Source organism: Macrotis lagotis, chromosome 7 (assembly GCF_037893015.1).
Source record: "Macrotis lagotis isolate mMagLag1 chromosome 7, bilby.v1.9.chrom.fasta, whole genome shotgun sequence".
Classification (NCBI taxonomy): Eukaryota; Metazoa; Chordata; class Mammalia; order Peramelemorphia; family Peramelidae; genus Macrotis; species Macrotis lagotis.
In genome coordinates this window covers 62,002,750-62,025,923 of record NC_133664.1, presented here as the reverse complement: position 1 = coordinate 62,025,923, position 23,174 = coordinate 62,002,750, and the positions used below count along the sequence as shown (strand labels likewise).

The window sequence follows — 23,174 nt, the reverse complement described above, 5'->3', positions numbered from 1 at the left end:
TTAGCACAGTTTTCCATGATAATTTACTTAAAAAGTTTTTTTCCAGGGTCTTTTTTTTTTTGATTGACACTTTCAGGTAGACCAATAATTCATAAATTCTCTTTTCTGGATCTATTTTCCAGCTCAATCATTATTCCTAAGAGATACTTTACATTTTCTTCTATCTTTCAGTCTTTTAGTTTTGTTTGATGGAATCTCAGTTTCTCATAGAGTCATTAGCATCCATTTGTCCAATTTTTAGGGTTTTATTTTCTTCAGTTAGCTTTTGTGTTTCCTTTTCCAGTTGGTCAATTTTACTTTTTAATGAGTTACATTATTTTTCCAGTTGGGACATTTTTACTTTTAAAGGAGTTGGTTTCTTCAGTCAATTTTTCATAATTATCCTACATGACTCTCATTTCTTTTCTCCATTTTTCTTTTTTTCTTTAGTTTTTAAAATACTTTTTGAGTTCTCCCTAGAGGTCTTAATGGATTTTAGGCTAATTCATAAATTCCTTTGAGGTGTCACATGTAGGAAATTTCTTATTGCTTTCCTCTTCTGAGATGGCATTTTTATCCTCCCTATTAGAATAGCAACTTTGTATGTTTAGCACTCTTTGTGGGTTTTGTGCTCATTTTGTCAATTGAGCTGTGTTCCTAGGGTATAGGGAGTATAATATCAAGCTTTTTGAACTGGTGTTGTTCAGCAGCAGTTTGTTTCCAACCCAGTCCCATCTATTGTACCAGCATTCTCAGGCTCAAACTTTGTCTTCTGAACAACAGGTGGGGCCCTCCCTGGTAGCCTGCTGTTATATGGCCTGCTGAGCTGGGACCTGAGCTGCACTGTGACTAAGAGCCTCCTGCTGGCTTTCCCACTCTCTCACTTATGCTTACCCTTTTACCCAGAAGAGATCTTTGCTGAAGTTCTTCCTCCTTTGATATCTTGAGTTGAGAACTTATTTTGCTCTTTTTTGGCTGTAATTTGAAGCTTTAAAGTTATGTAGAGACTTCATTTAAGGTTGTTTCAGGAAAAGTTCAGAAGTATGCTAGCTTCATACCACCATCTTGACTCCTCTCCCTCAGTTTACCAGAAAAGTACTTAATATTTGTTAACTGGGTGATTTAAGTCATCTTTTTTCCTGTAGTAAAAATAAGAAGGACTTTTAATGCTGAACTGAAGAGCTGGTATTTCACGTTTGAAATGATATGGAGTCACTTGGAGTGACTGGAGAAACATGGTGAGATTTGTGTATTAGGAATATTAGTTTAATATTTAAATATTAATGAAAAAGCAAAAAAAATGTTCTCTCCTAACTAGCCCTCACTAACCACTAGAATGGTTAATTAATAAATTCATCCTGTAATATGAATCCAATGTGATTAGACTAGGGCTTAGTGTTATGAAAATCTAGGAATTACAACATATAGGAGGAAAATTGCTAAATGAAAAAGATCAGCAATATCTGACATTTAAGAGATCATTGGCAACCTTACAAAGAGTAGTTTCAGATGAATATTGTATATAGAGGCCAGAATATAAGGGAATCTGAGGAGAAATGAAGATGAGCTTAAATGGCTTTTTTATGGCTGAGAAAGGGAGATATGGCATGAAGGAGTAGAACTATGAATTGGAAGGGTTTTTTAAGGATAGGGAAAACACAGATTTTGTAAACAGAAGAAAAAGAGCCAATAGATAGGGAAGGATTAAACTAAAGGAAAGGATGTTTGGGGGTGGGGAGGAAATTGTCAGAGGAGATAGAAGAGAATGAGATTAAGGACATAAAATTGAGGTATTGGTGATGAGAAAGGCCATCTTTTCATAAGAAATTGGAACAAAGAGGAAGAGGATTGAAGTTATATGAGGTCATCTGCTCATAAGTTTAAGAGGAAGTGTGAAGAGAATGTAGGAAGCTTGAGAGAGAAGAAAGTTTGGAACAATCATTGAAGGAGATATGCTAAGACTCAATTATGAAAGAATAAATGCATTATTTTGTAAGGGTCCAGGTGAGATTAAATAACAAATTTTCAGTAAAATTACATTCAAAAAACTACACTCAACCATTTGGGAGTAAAGGTAAAAAGATGAATGGTTATAATGTAAGTGGGATAATAATAATCTAAAATTGGGGTTTGGTAAAGGATAAATAATTATAGATTAAGAGCTAAGTATTTAAATGAAGAGGGCAGTTTTTACTTGAACTGGCTAACTCAAGCCTGAGAAGGAAGGAAATTTTAAGGATAAAAGCAATAGGCTGGTAAACCATTGAGACAGGGGTATTGGAGGTTGTTGTGCAGATAAAACTATCAGAGGAGTAAAGCATTGGGGAAAAAAAGAATTAGTGATGGTAAAGTCCTGTGGAAATGGTGAGATGGCCATCTTTGTGTGTAGCAGAGGTTTACAGAGAGGGTGGAGGGAATGGCATTTGAAGAGACTGAAGGTTAGAGTGTTTGAGAGGGCATCAGTACCAAAGATGAGGCAAGTCTTGGATGAGAGAAAAAAGCTGTGAGGTGGATATTAAATTCACTGAAAAAGGATGGAGAATGATTGGAGGGTTGTAGATAATGATCATAAGGAAATGGAGATGGTTATCTACCTGAATCAAAAGGACTTTGACTTTGATTCAAAAGGACCTGAAGTCTCCTTAAGCAATAACTGCAGAGATGGTGCAGAATTAGCAATGTGAAACAAGGAGATAAACAAGGATTATAATCTCTTGGAAGTGAAAGGGTGGACAGGGCAGATTACCAGAAGATTTTGATTGTCAGAAGATGTTGGGAGATGTAAGAGCAAGAGAAGAATGAAAATGGAAAGAGTACTACTATCTTTGGAATTAAAGGATGGGTTGAAATCTCATTCTGACACAGTTTAGTTTTGTCTAAGTTCTCTGGGCCTCAGACCCTCTTCTGTAAAATGTTGGGGTTGGCATCTTTACTTCCCTCTAGCTCTAAGTTCAATACTATGAAGTTTGTTTAAAATAAAAGAAGAGGAAAAAAGAAAATAAAAACTAAAAAAATAATAATAGAAGAGGGATCCTCAAAGACAGAAAAGAAGGAGAGGACAGAACTGGCATCCACTGTAGATGGTGATTAGAAAACCAGAGTTGGTTTCAGAAGAAGGGGGATGGTTTTTCTCTTTTTCTCAAAGAGGTACATCTTTGCTAGCTATGTTCACCTATGAAATATAATAATGAGAACTAGGAAATAAAGAACTTCCGAGCAGCTGAAATAAATATCACAAACTCCATGTACTTTTTTTTTAGTTTTTTTTTTTTTTTTGCAAGGCAGTGGTGTTAAGTGGCTTGCCCAAGGCCACACAGCTAGGTCATTATTAAGTGTCTGAGGCCGGATTTGAACTCAGGTACTCCTGACTCCAGGGCCGGTGCTCTCTCCACTGCGCCACCTAGCCGCCCCCACTGCGCCACCTAGCCGCCCCCATGCACTTTTATTTATCAATGTTATCTCTAAAATTAACTGCTAGATAATATAGACTAAAATCCCGTTACAGTACTTTTTGGCAAGGTGGTAACTCTGTTCTCTGAAAAGGTTGGAATTTATTCTTTTAAAAATCACAATAGAAAAGTATTTTTGACAATTAAAAAGGCATTTCTTCTTTGTTTTGTGTGTGTGTGTGTGTGTGTGTGTGTGTGTGTGACCATATTAGGGGTTTTCTTAGCAAAGATGCTGTAGTGGTTTGCCATTTCTTTCTCCAACTCATTTTATAGATGAGGAAACTGAAACAAATAGGGTTAAATGACTTGTCCAGGATAACACAGCTATTAAGTATCTAAGGCTGTGCAGCAGCTATAGCACATTATTCATATCACATTAGATTCATATTACAGGATGAATTTATTAATTAACCATTCTAGTGGTTAGTGAGGGCTAGTTAGGAGAGAACATTTTTTTTGCTTTTTATTAATCTTGCTGAATTCAGACAGTCTCCTACCTTATAACATAAAATTTAGTGTTTTCCTGATATTTGAGTTGATTTAAAAAAGTAACATAATTCATATAAGTTTTTTTTGTCAGGGGTATTAGAATTTTGAGTAAGGTTAAATAGTTTAGAAGGTTAGGGCTATATAACTAACTATTACTATGTAACTAATTATATAGTTAGTCCTTATTCATAACCTATCTCCTTTACCCAAAGAAGAAACACTGGGAATCAGAAAGAATAATGAATAATGAGTTAAAATGAATAGTAGCAATTAGGAATATGAAAGAACAAAGCCTGATCCAACAGATAAGAAAATTGATCCAATAGATGAGGAAAACATTACCTTATTTATTTTCATGGGAATTTAAATATGAAAGAAAATTCAAACAATATTTAGACTTGGTTTTTATTTTATGCGCAATGATTATAAAACATCACAAAAAGATTATATAAATGACAGAATCTTCAAAATGAGCAGTCCTAAGATGAAGGGAAAAACTAAAAAGGAGTCTTGTTAGTTCAAGAATTGGTCCATAGCCAATTTTCTGTGAATTCCTTTAAATAATTGTAAAGATAAAATCCACAACAGATTTTTATCACATCAGGATGTTTATATCAATGGCACCAATAAATCACATCTTGAACTTTTAGTAAATTTGTTGTTTGGTAAATTTGCATTTACCATTTTGCCTGACTCAAGTAGTCTTCACAAATTCAACAAACCAGGAAATATGTATTTCTCAGTGGCACCAGAAATTATTTTTATCATTCATTATGCTTTTTATAAGTGATATGGAGGGACTGTTCTGTAATAAAGTACCTAGAAAAATTAAGAAAATGATTTTCAAATGAAGAGATGGTCATTAGGACAGTGGTGAACACTCAAGTGCCAGCAGCACAAGAATTTTAGACTTACTTTGCATTGTTTTGATCCGCTGTTGTGAGATTAGCCAAGGCAAGAGAAGTTGCTTCTTTTAGTTCATCATTTTCACTTCTCAGCAACTGAACTAGCTGTGGGATCCCTTTAAAAATATAGATTAAAAATGCAACTAAATAAATTATAGAACACTAAAAGAGGATAATATGCTGAATAAATTACTCCAGTATCTTTGCCACAAAAAAGCCCAAAAAAGGGTCACAAGGAGCTGGAAATTACTGAAAATTACTAAACAAATGTCAGTGAATCATATTAGAATTCTTATTACCTTGTGTATTAAAAAACTCTTTGCTGGCCAAATTCTCAGACATTGCTGAAATCACCTCAGCAGCTGCAGCTTTTGTTCCATCATTCTCAACTCCCAAAAGGTTTATGAGACACTTTTCCACCTCTTGTTCATGCAGAATTTTTCTATTTTCAGCTTTTTTTATGAACAAAAATAAAAATAAAGTTCACCAAAGTAAAAATTCTTCAAGAGAATGCTACTTTCAACTTTTGTGACAAAGAGGCTATAAAGAATATAGAATTTCTACCCAATTAGCCTTTAAGCCAATGAATTTGTTATTCATACTTGATAGTGTTAGATAAAATATTTTGTAATGCTGTCATCATGGAAATTATCCTTTAATATAGAAGCTAGCAGGCCATAAATTATAGCTTTGAAATCAGAGGTATGCTGGTCAATGTTTTTTTTAAAAAGGCTCTCTGAAAGAACTATATGAATGACATACTTTCATATTTAATCTGCATCATTGGTATTTTCCCCATTCCTTTCTTAAGTCTAAACAATCAACAAAACAAGAAATCAAGCTCTGATTTGTTCCATAGGTCAATTTGCAAGGGTGTAAAGACTCACAGTGAAAATTTAGCCATTGACTTTCAGGTGTGAGTTAGCTCTAGCACAAGCTCAGTAACATATAATTAAAGGGTACTTGGGAACAAGGAAGGGACCATATATGTGGTTTCAGCAATGGATGAAATTCCTGGTAAGGAAATCGCCTCCCCATACTCAGGTACAGATAAGATTATAGCAACTGTCTGTAGCATATAGTTTTAGAAAATTGTGGGTTTCAAGATGTTAAATGACTTGCCCAAAGTCACACAGTATGTAACAGAGGCAGGACTTTTGAATCCGGGTGTACTTGATTTCAAGATCAGTTCCTCTATTCATTACATCATATTACCTCTTGATTAGCATGATACAATTGATCTTTTATTTTTATACCACAAATACCTCACAAATCAATGATTTGTTCAATTTGGCCACTCCTATAATTAAGGCATGCCTTCATAGTCTTCATTACTTACTATGATAAAATAATTTGTCTTTCTGTATTTAATCTAATGACTGGTCTCCTTGGACTTAGCTAGGCTGGTCCTCAGCTCACAAATGCTCTAAGGCTTTTCCAGCTTGGTTGAGTTCAATCAGCTCTAATATTCTAATATCAGGTGAGAACAGAGCTTGAAATCATTGTTTATTGAGATAAACTTAAAATAATGAACACATTTATAGATTATAGTTCATTTGACTAAAAATATAGACTTGTCTGTAAATATATATATGTATATATATATATATATATAACCTACATGTAGATATGAATACATTTATTCAATGCCATATACCATATTATCCATAGATAAATACATATGGAGAAATCTTCTAATCAGAAAACTGGAATTAAAGCTATAAGGATGTTTTCCCCTAAATATTAGGTACTTTCCTTTTTCTTTCTTGGTCTCTGGATTTGGCTGGATTTGTCATATATAAAAATAAAATTAGTAAATAAACATGCTAAAATAATTTCATTACTTTGAAACAGAAATTACTAAATGTTACAATAAATGGTTGTTGTCTTTTGCAGCTAATTCTAAGTAACTGTATTCCTATTTTATCAAAACCTGTGCTAGGCAAAAAATTGTTGAGCACATTATGCTTTAGATGCCCTAGAAAGTTACAAGAGACTGGTTTGAAAAGTAACAAGAGTTCACAGTAGGTCTATTTCTTAACAATTTATTTTATTGTTTTGGTCATAGATTAAAATAAATTTATATCATAAGGGATAGATGACTAAAATATTTAATAATAAATTACTGTATAAAAGATTAATCTTTCATATTCAAAAAATCTAATAAAAATTAACTCAAGAAATAATTCCAAAAATATTCATTTTGTTTTCATTCAAAAGTACTGTTCAAGATTTTTTAGTTATCAAATGCTTTCTTTCTTTTTACAGTGATTAGCTATTCATATGAAACTACAACTCATCTTTTTAACAGACAGTTACTATCTTTGACCCTTCGCTTATCTGAACATATTAAACTAGGAAAAAAATAGATGTAATATGGTCAACAGTCTTCTCCTTTTCAAGAATCTCAAGCCATTAATTAATGAACTGTCTCATCATTCTATCCTTTTAGTCTCTTAACCTCTTAATTTAAAATTGAACATAATCTTTTCATAGCTATATTTAGTTTAAAAATCCATATTCAAACATTTGAATCTTTAATATATTCACTCCCAAAATATAGCATCAGGAAGATTCCAATTAACCATAATATTCGAAAATTTATAATAGCTTGATCCAAATAGTTTTGTTCACAAATTATTTGTGACATCATTATCCAACTTTTTAAATAGACATCTACTAATGTCACTTTTTTAAAAATAGTGTCTTAATATCCATTGCCAATAGAACAAATTAAGGAAATCAGCTTTATAATAGGGAACTGTTACACACCCAAAATAGTAAATATATAATTATTGGAGAGGTAAAAAAAAATCATTTAAATCAATATTGCAGGTAATTAGTTTCCCAACCCTGCTGGAAATGTTCTAAAACCCAGCTGTGTTCACCAAACCTCAAAAGTACAGACTGCTGTGTCGTTATAACAGATTTTAAAGATGAAAAAAATATTAGTTCAGGACTTTGTTGAATTCCTACAACAAGTGAAATATTTACATTTTAATTACAGAAACAGTGAAGATGTATATGTGAGGTAAGCTACTAGTACAGTGATGAACTTTAAAACAAATCAAAGAGTTTTTGTGATTTTCATACTCATTTTTTTTCCATGCTAAGGAGTTGTTCTTGTAGCACTTTCATCCCTAAAGCCAAGCTAATGTGAGTCCATAAACCTAGCTGGGAGGAGTATAATGAACTCTTTCATCCTCCTGGAGTTAGGTCAAACACTTAGCAATCTTGGTTTTACACATGGTAAGGCCATGTAATTTTTTTTGCTCACCTTGACCAGATTTCCTGTTTTATTTTAAAAAGATTTCACATATGCTCCTTGGCACTTGAGAGCAGGGGAGGAAGTGGGAACTGTGATTTCATCAGCCTGAGGAATATCCAGTGTGAAAAGTCCTTCCAAAAATTTTCTCTTTATCTGTACTTTGCATTGATGCATTTAGATAGTTCTTTATGTAATTGCATTACTGGAACTCTATCTAGTAGTACCCACCTAGATAGATACAAAAGGGCAGGGTGCCATAGTGCCAATCAGGAGGACTCATTCCAAAATTTAAATATGACCTTGAACATTCACTAGCTGGTGTGACTATGAACAAGTCACTCCACCTTGTTTGCCTCAGTTTGTTCATGTATAAAATGAACTGGAGAAGGAAATGGAAAACCACTGTAGAATATTTGTCCAATAGATAAAATTTCCTCATTTTCCCCATAAGGAAACTGGACCTGAGGGAAGTTGAATGACTTGCCCAGGGTCAAAACTGTCTAAAGTGAGATTATGAACTTGCATTCTTGACTCCAAGTCCAATGTTGAAGTCCCACTCCATCACACAGCTGCCTACTCTTAGAGACAAGATCTGCTAAGATCTATGAACTTTTCTAGGGATCCATATATAAAAGATGGTAAATGTTTTTCTTTTTCAGATGTTATTTTTGCTTTACCTATTGACTGTTTAGCTTGCCCTGATGGGACTTGTGAGAGACAGGACTGGCTAATTACTCAAAAAAGCATTTATTAAATGCCTACCTTATGGTCCTGTGCTAGGACCAGGGATACAGAGCCAAAAAAATGAAGTTAAGGAACTAAGGCAGAGATTAAATGACTTGTCAAACAGCATATAAAGTATCTGAGGTGGGATTTGAACTCAGGTCTTCCTGACTTTAGGCCCAGTTCTTTATCTACTGAGCCACCAAGCAAATTTGAGAGAGAGAGAGAGAGAGAGAGAGAGAGAGAGAGAGAGAGAGAGAGAGAGATGAATTAAAAGGCAGGAAAATTGGAGTTTAGCTAAAGTGATGAAAAAAGGAAGATGAGGGGTAAAAAAACTAGATGTTCTCCTGCTAGATAGAAGGCATAAAAGTCCAGGTAGGAAAGCTCAGCCCAGGGTCTTAGGGGTCTATCAAGACAGGTGCATGAAGGGGTACCATACTTAGGCCCAGGGTCTACTAAGGCATAGAGTAATAATTAGTTCAACAAGAAAGGCAAAAGCCCTGAAGGTTGTGAACTCCAATCGTAATGCTTGGGCAGAGGCTTTTTGCATTTTCCATCCCTTACTTTTCTGTTTCCTGGATGTGGGTTTTTCTTGGCTTCCAACTTTGAATATGACTATTAAAAGATTAGAAGACGAGAGATGAAAACTCAGATAAGGGAGATTAGGAATCTCTCACAGAACCTCAAAGAAGTTAAGAAAGGATATATAATAAGGTTAAGACTTCTTTAGAGTCTTGTTGTTATAGGCATTTGTAAGACATGGATCTTTGTGGAGACATGCATCACATGTTCTTATTGGCCTGATAAACATCACTAATTAACCTGGCTCAATCAAAGGCAGTATCAGTAATAGCTGTGGGTGCTAAGTGTGGATTTATCACCCACAGTTAGGTACTTGCCAATGGGGCTACACCAACAAATACCTGCATCTTTCAATGGACTCATTAAAAGTATCTCTCACACAACTGAGCAGTTAGGAGATGTTTAAGAGTCAGAGGAAAAGAAGAATTCCTCCACACTGATTTTAGCCTCCAGGATTTCTACTCATTCAGCTTGAAGCTTCCAGAGTGGTGTTCCCTTATGTCACTATGGGACTCATCATCAGCTTCTCTAATCTGGGTAGCTCTCTTGAGAACTAGCAATCATATCCCTTCCCCTACCTTGTTTTCAGGTAAAGCAGAAAGCAGATGATAGGCAAAGATAATAGGCATAGTGACAATCATCACCCCTAAAATGCAGGTCTGACCATGTAATTCCCTACTCAGCCTACTCCACCAGTAGCCTATGGAAACATCTATTGGGTATTAAAAACTCTTCACAATCTCACCCATCCTACCTTTCCAATATTCATGTACATTTTACCCCTCCACAAACTCCTTGCAGCTGTTACTCCCACAATAGATCCTATCTTAGCTCTCTGTGGCTTCACAATGGTTATCTCCCATTGGTGCAACGCTCTCCCTCCTTCAAGACTCAAGGCAAACAAGGCTTGAGGTATCTCCTAGACCCTTCAACTGCTTTCAAAGAAGACCACAACATCAGGGAGGTGATGCCATTACAAGCATTTGAATTGGATTTGAGTGACAGGAGCTGTGCTAAGTCACCAGCCTCACTTTCTCCTCCAGAGCCATCTGGGCCCAGTGGCCAGATATGGATTAGGACAACTAGAGACAATCCTGGATACAATCCCGGTTAAGTGACTTGCCCAAGGCCACACAGCTAGCTAAGTGGCAAGTGTCTGAGGCCAGATCCAAACTCCTGTCCTCCTGAATCCAAGGCCAGTATTCTATCCACTGCACACCAAGCTACCCCTTCTCTATGTATATGTCTGTTTTTGTTTATGGTGTCTCACTCATAAAGACTGTGTTTTTGAAAGGCAGGGGCTCTTTCAGATCCTGGGTCCCTATCTCTGGTATCTAAGAAGGAAGCAAGCAAAGAAAAACTTAGTGAAAGTCATAAAGAGCCAGACTGGGAACACAAATAAATACAAGTAAAAAGAAAAACAGGTCCTGCCCTCAAGGTCTTTATATTCTAATTGGGAAAGATAATGGATAAAAGGGACTTGAAAAGGAAAGGGGAGGGAAATGATTTAGGGACCTGATTTTGAATCCAGAAAGTCTGGAATAGGGTTAGCAGACAGTCTTGGACCACTTCACAAAATGGAAGTCCAAGAGGAATTTACCTATGTGAGAAGGGGAGGTAGGCCAGGTGAAGGTCTATTCCATTGTGAAAAGGATGCTCCAGTCCCTGAGGTTGAAAGACATTTCAGAATGTGAGAGGGGTAATGGAACAATTTTTGAATTGCAAAAGATAAGGAATGGAACTGGGGAAAACACCATGCCTACACACAATAGGCATCTAAATGCTTGCTTGATTAGTGCCTTTGATTGAGGAGCACAGAATTTTAAGAGATTTGGTTATTCTCATAAGATATTGAAAGCTTCCTCATGAAAAGAAGGAAAATTCAGAAAAGAAGGCCTAAGTTGAATACCTAAATGAATTCAGGCTTATAAAAACTACTTGGGGCTGAAAAAAAGGCATTCTTAAAAGGACCTTTGAAGCACAGGTTGTGTACTATTGGGGGAGCCCATACCACCAAAGGCAGCAATGTCTGTGCTGGCAGTTTAGGGTAGGACATGACCTGTGCTTTGAGAGGGGTGATGAACTAGAGATGTGGAATGAGATCTTTTGCACATTTAGCTTTGGGCTAAATTACAGAAAAGTCAGTTCTTCTTCCCTCAGTGATTATACCACTTATCAAATTTTGCTTCATACTGAATCATTATGGGTGCTTTGTTGGTAATTTTCTGGGCTATTCCTAGGTTTTGGGGGAAGGTGGAGGGGATCTTGCATTTGACCCAGTTATTCACAGGCTGTGAATAACTATGAACAGTAGCAATGCAAGATTTGGACCCAAGGCATCCTTCTACAGATTTCCTGTATCTTCTTTTTTCTGTGAATGTGAATGCTTTAGAAAAAGACTTTAGTTAATGACCCAGGTCAGGGTTATTTGGCTTTCACAGAGCAGAGTTTAAACTGAAGAGGAATATTCCTGTTTGTAGATGACTGTGTGGTTGTATCAAGCCTTGAAATGTGGCAGCAACTCTATAATTATTCAGAGTTTGGTCTGATCAGCTACACAAGAGAAAAAAAAGTGGTTCATGAATATCTAACCCTCAGAGCTCAACATCAGTATTTTTGCCTGGGAAGGATAGTTAAAATGGCCAGCAAGTCTTCTCCCAGAAACAAAGGCCCATATTGTTAATACTAATATCCTACCGACATTCCAAATCACAATACACTATACAGTAAAGGAGAAATTTAAAATAATCAACAGACAGAGAGCAATGGAGGGATATATGATAAATATGGGAGCGGTCTCACCACACAATAAGGAATTTTGATGAAATGAAGTACAGGATGTCATCAAGGAAATGTAAAATAAAAAGAACAAGGGACAATGTATTGACAGTCTTTTGGCTCTGGATATCCTCAAAATGTCCAGCTAAATCAAAGGAAGACTCTCTACATTGTTCAATAGACCTCCTGTCATGAACACATGGGAGGATATGGACATGAGCAGGAATAGTTAGGTTGTGATCCCTAGAGGAAAAACATAAATAGATGAGATTATGGATTCATTTGGGGTTGGTCTCCATGATAAGTTAAATTCCTTTAGTGACTCCTGAGTGTCATGACTGATAAAGGGCACTGCCCTGGAGCTCTACAACATTAGCCTGCAGCATATATTTAAGCACACTCTGCATCTTAATTATCAATGCCACACTCACTAGTGAGGGACTCAGGTTCATATAGACAGTTGAGGAGCTATAAATGGTAGCCCTAAAGCTCCTCTAGATCTGAGTGCATCTCAGAGACTGTGACCACAAGTGTTGTGATTAATGTTGTATGTACAATATTGGTAGCCATCACATATGCTAGAATATATAGAAAAATCTCTGCAACTTCACTGTGGGTGTCTAAATGCTCTTTCACAAGCCCTTCATTATAATAATGATAATAATCATAAGCATTTATGTAGCATTTTAAAATTTATTGTGGGCTTCACAACTGGATGATGAGGTATGTACACTATTATGTCCTCCTTATAGAAATTAATGGTTTGTCCATGATCATATAGCAAGGAAGAACACAAAATTTGGATTCAGATCTTCACTTTATATCAAACTTATATCAAACTTCACTTATATCAAACTGGCATCATTAACCTCATATTTCCCTTCATGTGACTAGGCTGGTGCCATTTTGAGGGGCCTTGGATCGTCTCTTAGGTGCTCTCACTCAAAACTTATAAACTAATGACTCTAACTAAATTTTCGAGAGACAGAATCCATAGAGGGATCCAGTGAGGCAGTTCTCCAACCCAAGGTAACCTGGAAAAGAGTAGAAAGACTCCGCTCCAGGGGGTTGGAGGGGCGGCTGCCAGAGCAGGAACCTGGAGCCTCCTGGAGGCAGCCCCAGGGCACTAGGAGCCCTGGCTCACAGCAGCAAGGGCAGTTTCCTGACCTACACTCAGGGAGCATCAAGCACAACTTGGGGGATCAGCAGGGGGAACCCCTGCCAGAGCAAGCACATGAAAACCAGCCCTCAGGGCACACAGTGAGCAGTGTGGCCTTGGCAGCCCAGATACAGGAACGGGAAGCAGGAAGAGCTGGGAAGCAGGAGCCCCCAGGGCATGATTGCTGAGCCTAGGGAGGGGAGTGGAGAGAGACTGATAAGAGACAATCCAAGGCCCCTCAAAATGGCACCAGCCTAGTCACATGAAGGGAAATATGGAGGTTAGTGATACCAGTTTGATATAATTAAAGTGAAAATCTGAATCCAAATTTTGTGTGTTTCCTTGCTGTATGATCATGGACAAACCATTAATTTCTATAAGGAGGACATAATAGTGTACATACCTCATCATCCAGTTGTGAAGCCCACAATAAATTTTAAAATGCTACATAAATGCTTATTATTATTACAGGACTCTAGGGTTCTGACCACATTCAGATCCTGATAGCAGTCTAGGCCCTCCACAGAACAGCAAGGGGCCTCCCAACCTCAGCCCCGTGGCAGAGGGGTGTGCTTATGGTCATTCACAGACCAGGAGGGAAGACAGAGCCTCACACACTGAGATCCTTGTGGGGGGTGTCCCAGTAATAATCAAAAGCTCAGGAAGCACCCCAAAACCAGGCACAGACTGGAGAAATGAGTAAGTAGAGACAAAAGAGGAACATCATTGAGAAATACTTTGCCTGTGATCCCAAGAAGGATCAAAACACTGGATCTGAAGATGAGGAAGCACAAGCTCCTGCATCTAAAGACTCCAAGAAAAACAGAAACTGGGCTCAGGCTATGACAGAGCTCAAAAAAGACTTTGACAATAAAATGAGAAAGATAGAAGAAAAATTGGGAAAAGAAATGAGAGAGATGCAGGAAAAAACATGAAAATGAAGTCAACAGCTTAATCAAGGAGATCCAAAAAAATGCTGAAGAAAATAACATGTTAAAAACCAGCAGAGGTCAAATTGATAAAACAGTTAAAAAATGTTATTGAGGAGAAGAATGCTTGAAAAAGCAGAATTGGCCAGATGGAAAAAAAGAGATAAGAAAGCTCTCTGAGGAAAACAAATCTTTTAGATAAAAAAATAGTACTGAGGGAGATTGCTGATTTTATGAGAAATCAGGACACAATACTTGAAAAACCAAAGAATGAAAAATTAGAAGAAAATGTGAAACATCTCATGGAAAAAAACAACTGATACGGAAAACAGAAGACTTGTGTACAAGAATTGACCTTGATATTGGGTCTATGACCTTTTATGGGACCCTAAATTTGACTTTCAAAGATAATAATACTTATACTCTCTACCTCACAAGATCATTGTGAGAAAAAATGGTCATTAACCTGAAAATATTTATGTCAATGAGTTGAGTTTGAATGTGAGTTCAAATGTGATCTCAGATACTTCATAGCTATATGTTCTTAGCAGTATGATGCTGTGTAAGTAAGTCACTTAATCTCTGTTTGCTTTAATTCTTTGAAGAAGGAAATAAACAAATGGCAAACCTCTCCAATATCTTTGCCAAGAAAACACCATGGGGGTCACAAAGAGTTGGACACAACTGAACAAGCAAAAAACTACAAATTTTGGTACACAATTTATGACACCAGAAGTCTGGGCAAGTTCAGTTTTTATCAGCTGCTACAGACACCTTCTGAGGGAAAGGGCTATGGGAAAGCTCTAGTTTCCAGCCCAACTGGTCCCTACCAAAACCTACACTTCCTATTCTTCACCCACAACTCTCTTTGACAAAACAACTTCCCTAAGCTCATAGTGACCAAGTATCATGATACTCCCACATATCATCCATGTGCCTATATGATCACCCTTCAAAGAATTCAAACAACTTCCATCCTCAAATCTTTATTAACAATAATAGCTAATAAATGATTTTATTTTTTTCTAAATCACTTTCAAAATAGAGATGAAATCCTGCTCCTGACATGTCCCGGCAATGAGACTCAGGGCAAGTCATTTAACTCTTTAATACTCTTAAAGCAAGTGTTCATTTAATTAACTTCATAAGCAAGAAGTTAATACCTATACTCTGATGCCCCATCCGTGAATGTATTTCTTTTTGCCTTTCATGTTTTTTGGTCTGACAATATGCCCACATGCAAAAGCATAGCACTTAATTACTACCATATGATTGCATTAGTGTTTTTTGCTAGGAACTTGGAAAAACTTCATGATATTCTCAGTCATTGTCATCTGTTGCCTTCACCTGCACAGATGCCCACATTGGGTGTAACCACCTACCTTTCCTTCTATCCTCAGCAAAAAAAGAAGGCACTATCTCTAAAGGTCTGAAGCCAATCATACTTTGTCTCTTTTATTAAGATATTAATTACTTGAAAAATGATCCCATCAGCCATGTAAGAACACATCAATCAGTTAACCAAAGGAGTATGGAAGAAAAATCTCCATGGGATCACAGATGAATAGTGCAGAAAATATATTGTCAATATAAGTGAAGCAATCTTGGCAATAACTGCCACAAGCAGGATGACAACCTACCAAGGACTTCTTGTTTGTACTGAAAATACCTGGACCTGGAATACTAAGTAATATTCCTGGGGGTTGTTTTTTTTTTTTGGATCTCTTTCTCGGGGAGATTGGTGGATTCTCTCAATTTCTATTTTACCCTCTGCTTCTAGGATTATATGGTAAAAGTTGGTTTATCCTTAAAGAGAACCTTAACTTGAGAGGCAGCATGGGGAAGCAAAGAAAAGGTAGAAGATATGGATTCTAATCCCAACTTAGACATTTATTGCCTGGGTGTTCATGGGTAAATTATTTAACCTCAGCTTTCTGGTTTTTAATAGGAGAGAGCAATTATACTATCAAGTGTGAAGAACAAAGACAAGATTGGTTTGACAGGAAAGTACTTTGCCAGACTAAAAGTACCATACAAGTAATTTCAAATTCTTTCTTTGGACTAGATTTCCTAGTATAATTCTCCCTACTTTATCCAGGTATAATTTCTATCAGTGAAATTTTGCTCTTTGAACTACAACAAGAGTTGCAAGGAAGGTCTCCATAGTGTGGATTAAGAAGGAAATGTTTCCTTTATTATATGTGTTCAGAATGTAACTCACTTAAAATAGTCAAGCTGTCATTCTTGGAAACAGGAGTGATACAGAAGGAGAAAAACTTAAATCACATATTGTGTTAAATAAAATACTCCCCAATAGAAATAAATTAAAACTGCAGTTTCCTCTTTGGTTCTGTTGACACAAACAAACTATTCCAGTTTTGCAGATTTATGTTAGCAGAACTCATCACTGTAATGAAAACTGTATTATGTATAGTTATGAATATAGAATTTTTCATATCCTGGTACATGGAAGTACTAGATTTAGATTACAACTTGAAAAATTACTATATAGATACCATTCCTAGCACAGACTTATTTAAATTAAACAGTAGCTTTCATAATCACAAATAAGGCACATTTTCTGTATAATCCTAAAATCCATAGCAAATAAGAGAATGTATAAAAAAAATCCCTGTAGAGAATGAGTAATTATAAAAAGATAAGAACATGACTAAATTACATTGGCGGTTATTAATCTGTTGGCTAGAGTATAGTCTTATACCACTGACAAAAGAATCTCTAGGCTACCTGGCTTGACAGACCCTAAGTGAAAGGATTAGTTAGTTGTACAGTCAGCTGGTTAATTGAAAGCAGACAGGGATGTGGTACAGTACCCATTAAGCAAAATTAAAATGTCAAAGAAAATATGTATATTTTGCCTTTAAAAATGATACATACGGTCATAAGCTGCTCTGACAATCGCTTTAGCTGCATTCTTCTGGATATCAGGAAAGGTGGTATTTTCTGCAAAATTCATGAGTTTCTTAAGACCTCCTGCCAACTGAAGCTGTTGCATAATATCCACATCCTGAAGACAATTGGCTAATACAGCAAGAGCTTCGATGTGGAGATCATTAAATTCCTAATAATAAAACAAGATTTTAGTAGGGTTCTCATATTTTGGTCAATCTTTCATGGAAAGGGGGATTAAGATCATCATATACATTTGTTGTGGCAGAGGCAGGAGGAAAGCATGGAAGTCCTTCCATGGATCATCAAGTTTGACATCTTTCCTTTTTCATTTACCCCTTGCCTACTGCCCCACCCACCACAATTGTAAAGGCAGTGTCTGGGATCTAATCAGGATTCTGGGCTTTTGCCAAGATACTAGAGCTATACAATTCCATCTAAGTAATGACTAAAATAAAATTTCTTGTAAACTTCCCAGAAATTGTTGAATAATTTAGGTGATCGGGCTAGTAGGTGTCAGAGGTAGGGCTTGACTGCAAAGTCAGCCTCTCAGAAATTTATAGTAATAAGAATTTTATATTCTTATTTTGAGGGAAATATTTGGAAAGCCTATGAGATAAGGTAGCATGGCATAGTGGATAGTCAGCCAACCTCACAGTTAAGGAGACCCAGTTTCAAGTCAATACATCTGACACATACCAACTCTGTGACACTGGGCAAATCATTTAATTTTCCCAAATACCCAATGCAAGATTTTAAGACAAGTTGCCAAAAAATAATCCATCTGCATTGGCAGGAAGGATTTCCTCACTTGGAGATGCCTTCAGCAGTGAAAAAGCAAGCTGAGACCAAACAACAATAATTATAATTTCTGAAACAAAATGTGTGTGGCTTGTTTTTCTGAAACTTAGAAATTGCAGTAAGAGCATTCTTGAAATGGTATAAAATTGGGCAATGAACTAGCTAAAGGAATAAAGAAAATTCATTCTTTGGAGTTTAAGACATGACATAGAAAAGTGAATTTTTCTGCCTCCTCTTTTTTGGTCAGCATAACATATTCACAGCCTCAAATGATAGAGCAAGGTGATTTAACTGGTATTATGTGATATGTGAATTGCTTAGGCAGAATTATAATTACTGATTCCCTGTGCTATCTTCCAACCACTAGGTCATGCTGCTTCTCCATTTGGAATTTAAGGCTAAATAAGACAACAGGAAAGACAAAACTTTCCAAATTACATTTAAAAACAGCAAAATGACAGTATAAATCTTTTCAAGATGAAGAATATATTTATTTTAAAGTATGAAATATTAGCAAACATAAAATGAAGATAAAAGGCATCAGTTAGCTATTCTCTTCTGAAAGGAGAACCCTCTTAAAATATGCTGCTCTCCTATCTGGGTTTTCAGAGCATGGCTTTCTTAATTCTCATCTAACCTGCCTGACACTGTTCAGTATTATTTGTTGCTTCATCTTTCATATCATGCCCCACCCACCCCAATGGACCCTGATGGCTCCAGTGCAGAAAGTAGGGCTGGTAACAGCACAGGCCCTCCTCACTCAAATTCAATTCATTTGCTTGTCATGGCATCACCTCCATGATATCATGATCTTCTTTGAGGACAAAGGACAAACATCATCATCATCATCATCATCATCATCATCATCATCATCACCATGCCCCCTAATGGTGGTTGTATCCCAAGACTTTATTCTGGGTCTTCTTTTGCCTCTACATTCTCTTTCTCTCACCTCCTCAACCTCCTTCAGTGTTGTTATGATCAAATGAAATAATAATTTTTTAATTTAATTTTTCTTACATTTAAAATTCTGAACTGCCTCCCTTCCATTATGTAAATAAACTTATTTCCCTTTGTCAGTTTTTCTCTTGAGGTGAATAGCCTCTTCATTTATATAACTCAAAATAGCTTAGTCATTTCAGTTAGTCTTAGAACAATTTCTGTTATTGTTTCTCTTGACTTATTTGACTTTTCAAGGCGAGTCTTTCCACGTTTTTCTAAAATCAACCCACTCATCAACCAGCATAGTCATATTCCATCACACTCATATACCATAACTTATTCAGACATTTCCCAATTGAGGGACATCCCCTCAATTTCTAGTTCCTTGTCACAACAAGCTAGGAATACATAGCTTCTTTTCCTTTTTCCCTGATCACCATGGAAAACAGACCTGTGTCATTGCTGAGTCAAAGGTTACACACACAGCTAGGTCAAAGGGTATATTTTGAGCATAATTCTAGATTATTCTTCAAAATGATTAGACTAGTTCATAGTTCCATGAATGGTATATTATTGTCCCAGTTTTTCCATATCACCTGCAACATTTATCATTTTTCCCTTCTATAAATTTAGCCAATCTGAGAGGTGTGAGATGGTATCTCAAAGCTATATTTATTTATATTTCTCTATTCATTAATGACTTAGAGTATTTTTTCATATGTCTATACACAGCTTTGATTTCTTTTTCCCAAAAACTGCCTAGTTCACATCTCTTGACCTTTTATCAACTGGGGGAGTGGTTCATATTCTTATAAATTTGACAAATCTCTCTATATATTTGAGATATGAAAACTTTACCCAAGATATTCTCTAAATACCACCCCCAAATTTTCTGCTTTCCTTCTAATCTTGGCTACATTGCTTTTATTTATCAAACCTTTTAAATTTAATGTAATTAAAATTATCCTTTTCACATCTCACAATTCTTTTCCTATTTGGAAGTCTGATAGGTAATATCTCTTATGTTCTTCTAATTTTACTTATATCTCTCATTATATCTAGTTCATATATCCATTTTGACCTCATCTTGTTGTAAGATATTATTCTATATATATATTTTACAAATACTTTTTCCATATAATTAATTCTTATACCCAAAGCTTAAATCTTTATATTTTATCAAGCACAAGATAACTGTAATCACTAACTGTGTATTGTTTGTAAGATAACTGTAATCATTCACTAACTGTGTATTTGTTTGTCTACTCTGTTCCACTAATCCACTTTTCTATTTCTTAAGCCACTATCAGATAGTTTTGGTAATTACCTCCTCATAATAGTTTACAATCTGATACTGCTAAACTCATTTTTTTCACTAATTCCTTGAATATTCTTGATTTTTTTGTTCTTTCAAATGAATTATTTTTTCTTGCTCAAAATAATTTTTATGATTTAATTGGGATGGCAATTGAATAGTAAATTAGTTTAAGGGGAATTGTCATTATTATTATATTGACTCTACCCTCCAATTATTTAAATCTGACTTGTATATATAAAAGTGTTTTATAACTATGTTCATGTTGTTAGTTTCTGGTTTGTCTTTGCAGGTCTACTCCTAGGTATTTTATTTTGTTTAGGGTTATTTTAAATGGGCTATATCTCATCCTTGCAGTATTCTTTGAATTTCCTTTATATCCTGCCACTTTCTTAACATTTAAAAAATATTATCAAATAAATAATAAACATGTGATAAATGCTAGCTCCCTCACAACCTCTATCTACTTCTCAAGGTGGTATAATGAAATCATACACATGAATTCATTTTATAGACTTCAAAGTTCTCTACAGAAAATGAGTGTTATTAGGAAAAAACCACTCTGCTTTGAATCAGGAAAGACTCAAGTTTTCACTCAGCCTTTGACATTATTTAGCTTCTTCAAGTCTCAGTTTTTTCAGGAAGATAACACTACCTGAATTGTGGCCTGATCGGTTGAAAAAGTCCCTTATAGGATGAGGTCACAGATCGCACTTACTCAGCAATCCACCCAAGTTGACCGAGGATAAAATGAGATAATACAAAAATAGTACTTTGCCAACCTTAAAAGTTCTATTAAGTAAGTTAGTATTATTATTAATAATAGATATGAAAGATTTACTGTCCAAAATTCAGAGTCAAAGCAGCTAGGCTTTGTTCCTGAAAAATGTGCAAGATAAATAGGGACAGAGCTCCATAAGATTGTGTACCTACTCAGTTTCCCTGAAGCAGAACGAGAGAGGATTATGGAAAAAGCAAACTCTAAGTTAGGTAGTTTTCTGTTTTCTGTTACATAAGACTTTGTTTTCTGTCAAATGGATTGAAAGGAAAAAATACCTTGGCTGAAACCTTTCAGCATGACTTTTGTTAACCTGGCTAGAAGTAAAGAGCTAACCAGGGCATGGCTTCAGAAAGATAAGCTTAGGAGTTGCTAACATGAAGTTGGCAAGCCACTAGGAAATGGCTAGGTCATAGACCATCAGGAGCAGGTCCAAGGAGGGCAGAAAGGAGCAGTGATCCTATATCACTAGGAGTTTAAATATATTCATTATGTTTGCACCCCCCCCCCATAAGATCCCTAAGTATATTTGCACTGCTGGAGTAAGCTCAATATTATTGGAGGGGATGATCTATTATAGGTTTTCTTACTATGTGATTTCATGGTGTCCTATGACTGACTAGAGACATAGTAAATGCATTTAAGGACTAATGAGCTATGGTTTTGAATGGATTTGTACCTATTCTGGGGCCCAACTGTGAGAAAAGATACTAAAAACATTATACTAAATACTAAAAACTTGAAGGGCATCTGGATCTTGGATTTCATCAGTTTTGTGGGGATACTTACTATGGAAACTATCCAGGGTAACAGATTAGCTTAAGTGGCACACTAATGACAATGAATCAGAAGTGGGGTTTAAACATAGATCTTTCTCATTTTAAGGCAGTTTTCCATTATATTGTAGAAAATGTTTTATGTTATTTTTATAGGAATGTCTTGATAAAAACAATTTAGTTAAACTTCATTTTTCAGGCTACTTTAGTGACTACTAGAAATGATCACTTATCTGAGAAAATAATTACACCAAAACCCTGATAATGTAAACTTTACAAATTTAAAACATTTGGTCATTTAATCTTAGTATACTTATCTGGTAAAAAGTTATAAATCATTTTTTTCAGGATATTTCTTATAAGTAAGAAATTTTTGAGTTTACCAGTACATAGCAAATAGTGTATTTATAAAAATGTAAGTTAATAGCATGAACAAAATAATGAAGAAATATTTTACAGGAACAAATTGTTTTCAAATACAAATTTCTGCTCAACTATTTGTATGTCAGTAATAAATCATTGATATTTAGCTATTAGAAATGTCTCTGACAATTTCTCTTGCACTTCTTGGCTTTATTTCATTTTATAAATTCAAACTCATCTTTAAATAGTCTGAATTAGGAAGGTGTTACTATATCTTATTATTACTATAGTACTGTTATAGTCATCCTTTTTAATTTGACCAAACTTTTCCCTTCTGGTTGTGTATGATAGTCATAGATTTCCAATAACTAGTAATTTTAAGGAAGGAAGATTTAAATTTAAACAATGGTGGTCACATTTATATAAATAAATAGTACCTTATTTTCAAGAATTTTTAGAAGGTGCTCCAGTCCTTGACAGTCTCTCATCATCACTCTGCTTTCTCTATCATTGGTAATGATGCCTAAGGTCTTAAGAGCCAGCAATTGAATAACTGGATATTCAGACTTCAAAAGCTCTAATATAGGAGGGATTGCATTAAATTCCTGAATTGCCAAACGACATTGAAAGTCCTGACATGGAATACCAAAAAAACCAACATAAATAATACAGAAACACAAGACAATAGTGAAGAGATTTTGTTTTCTAACCTACAGCAACAAATGACTATTTTGAGGCTTTTAGCTTTCCTTCTACAATGGGTTATAATTTAAATATGAACCAATAATTTTATAAAACTAAAAAATTCATTATAATCTGCATATGTTACCTTATCAAAAAATAGAAGAGACCACATATTTCATGACCATTTGTGTTACTTAAAGCATCTTTATTGTATAGAAAATTCTATTCTGAAATCAGTCAGAATGATTTTTTTTAAAAAAGACTTCCAAATTCTAGCAAATAACTCAGTCACTGAAAGCATTTAAAAAATGTCAATATATCTTTTAAGTGAATAATTCCTTTTT

The 23,174-nt window shown here is 35.5% G+C and overlaps 1 protein-coding gene across 4 annotated transcripts in view; it reads right to left on the bottom strand.

Moving 5' to 3' along the window:
* The window catches only part of ARMC3 (armadillo repeat containing 3), a 129,875-nt gene that overhangs the window by 73,010 nt on the left and 33,691 nt on the right, over positions 1-23,174 (bottom strand). For all 4 annotated transcript variants that reach the window (XM_074192987.1, XM_074192989.1, XM_074192990.1 and 1 more), the window contains 4 exons: positions 22,584-22,778; positions 17,160-17,343; positions 5,122-5,274; positions 4,833-4,938 (listed from right to left, as the gene is read on the bottom strand). In XM_074192987.1, coding sequence (XP_074049088.1) covers positions 4,833-4,938; positions 5,122-5,274; positions 17,160-17,343; positions 22,584-22,778 — 638 coding nt within the window. The remainder of the gene's footprint in view (positions 1-4,832; positions 4,939-5,121; positions 5,275-17,159; positions 17,344-22,583; positions 22,779-23,174) is intronic.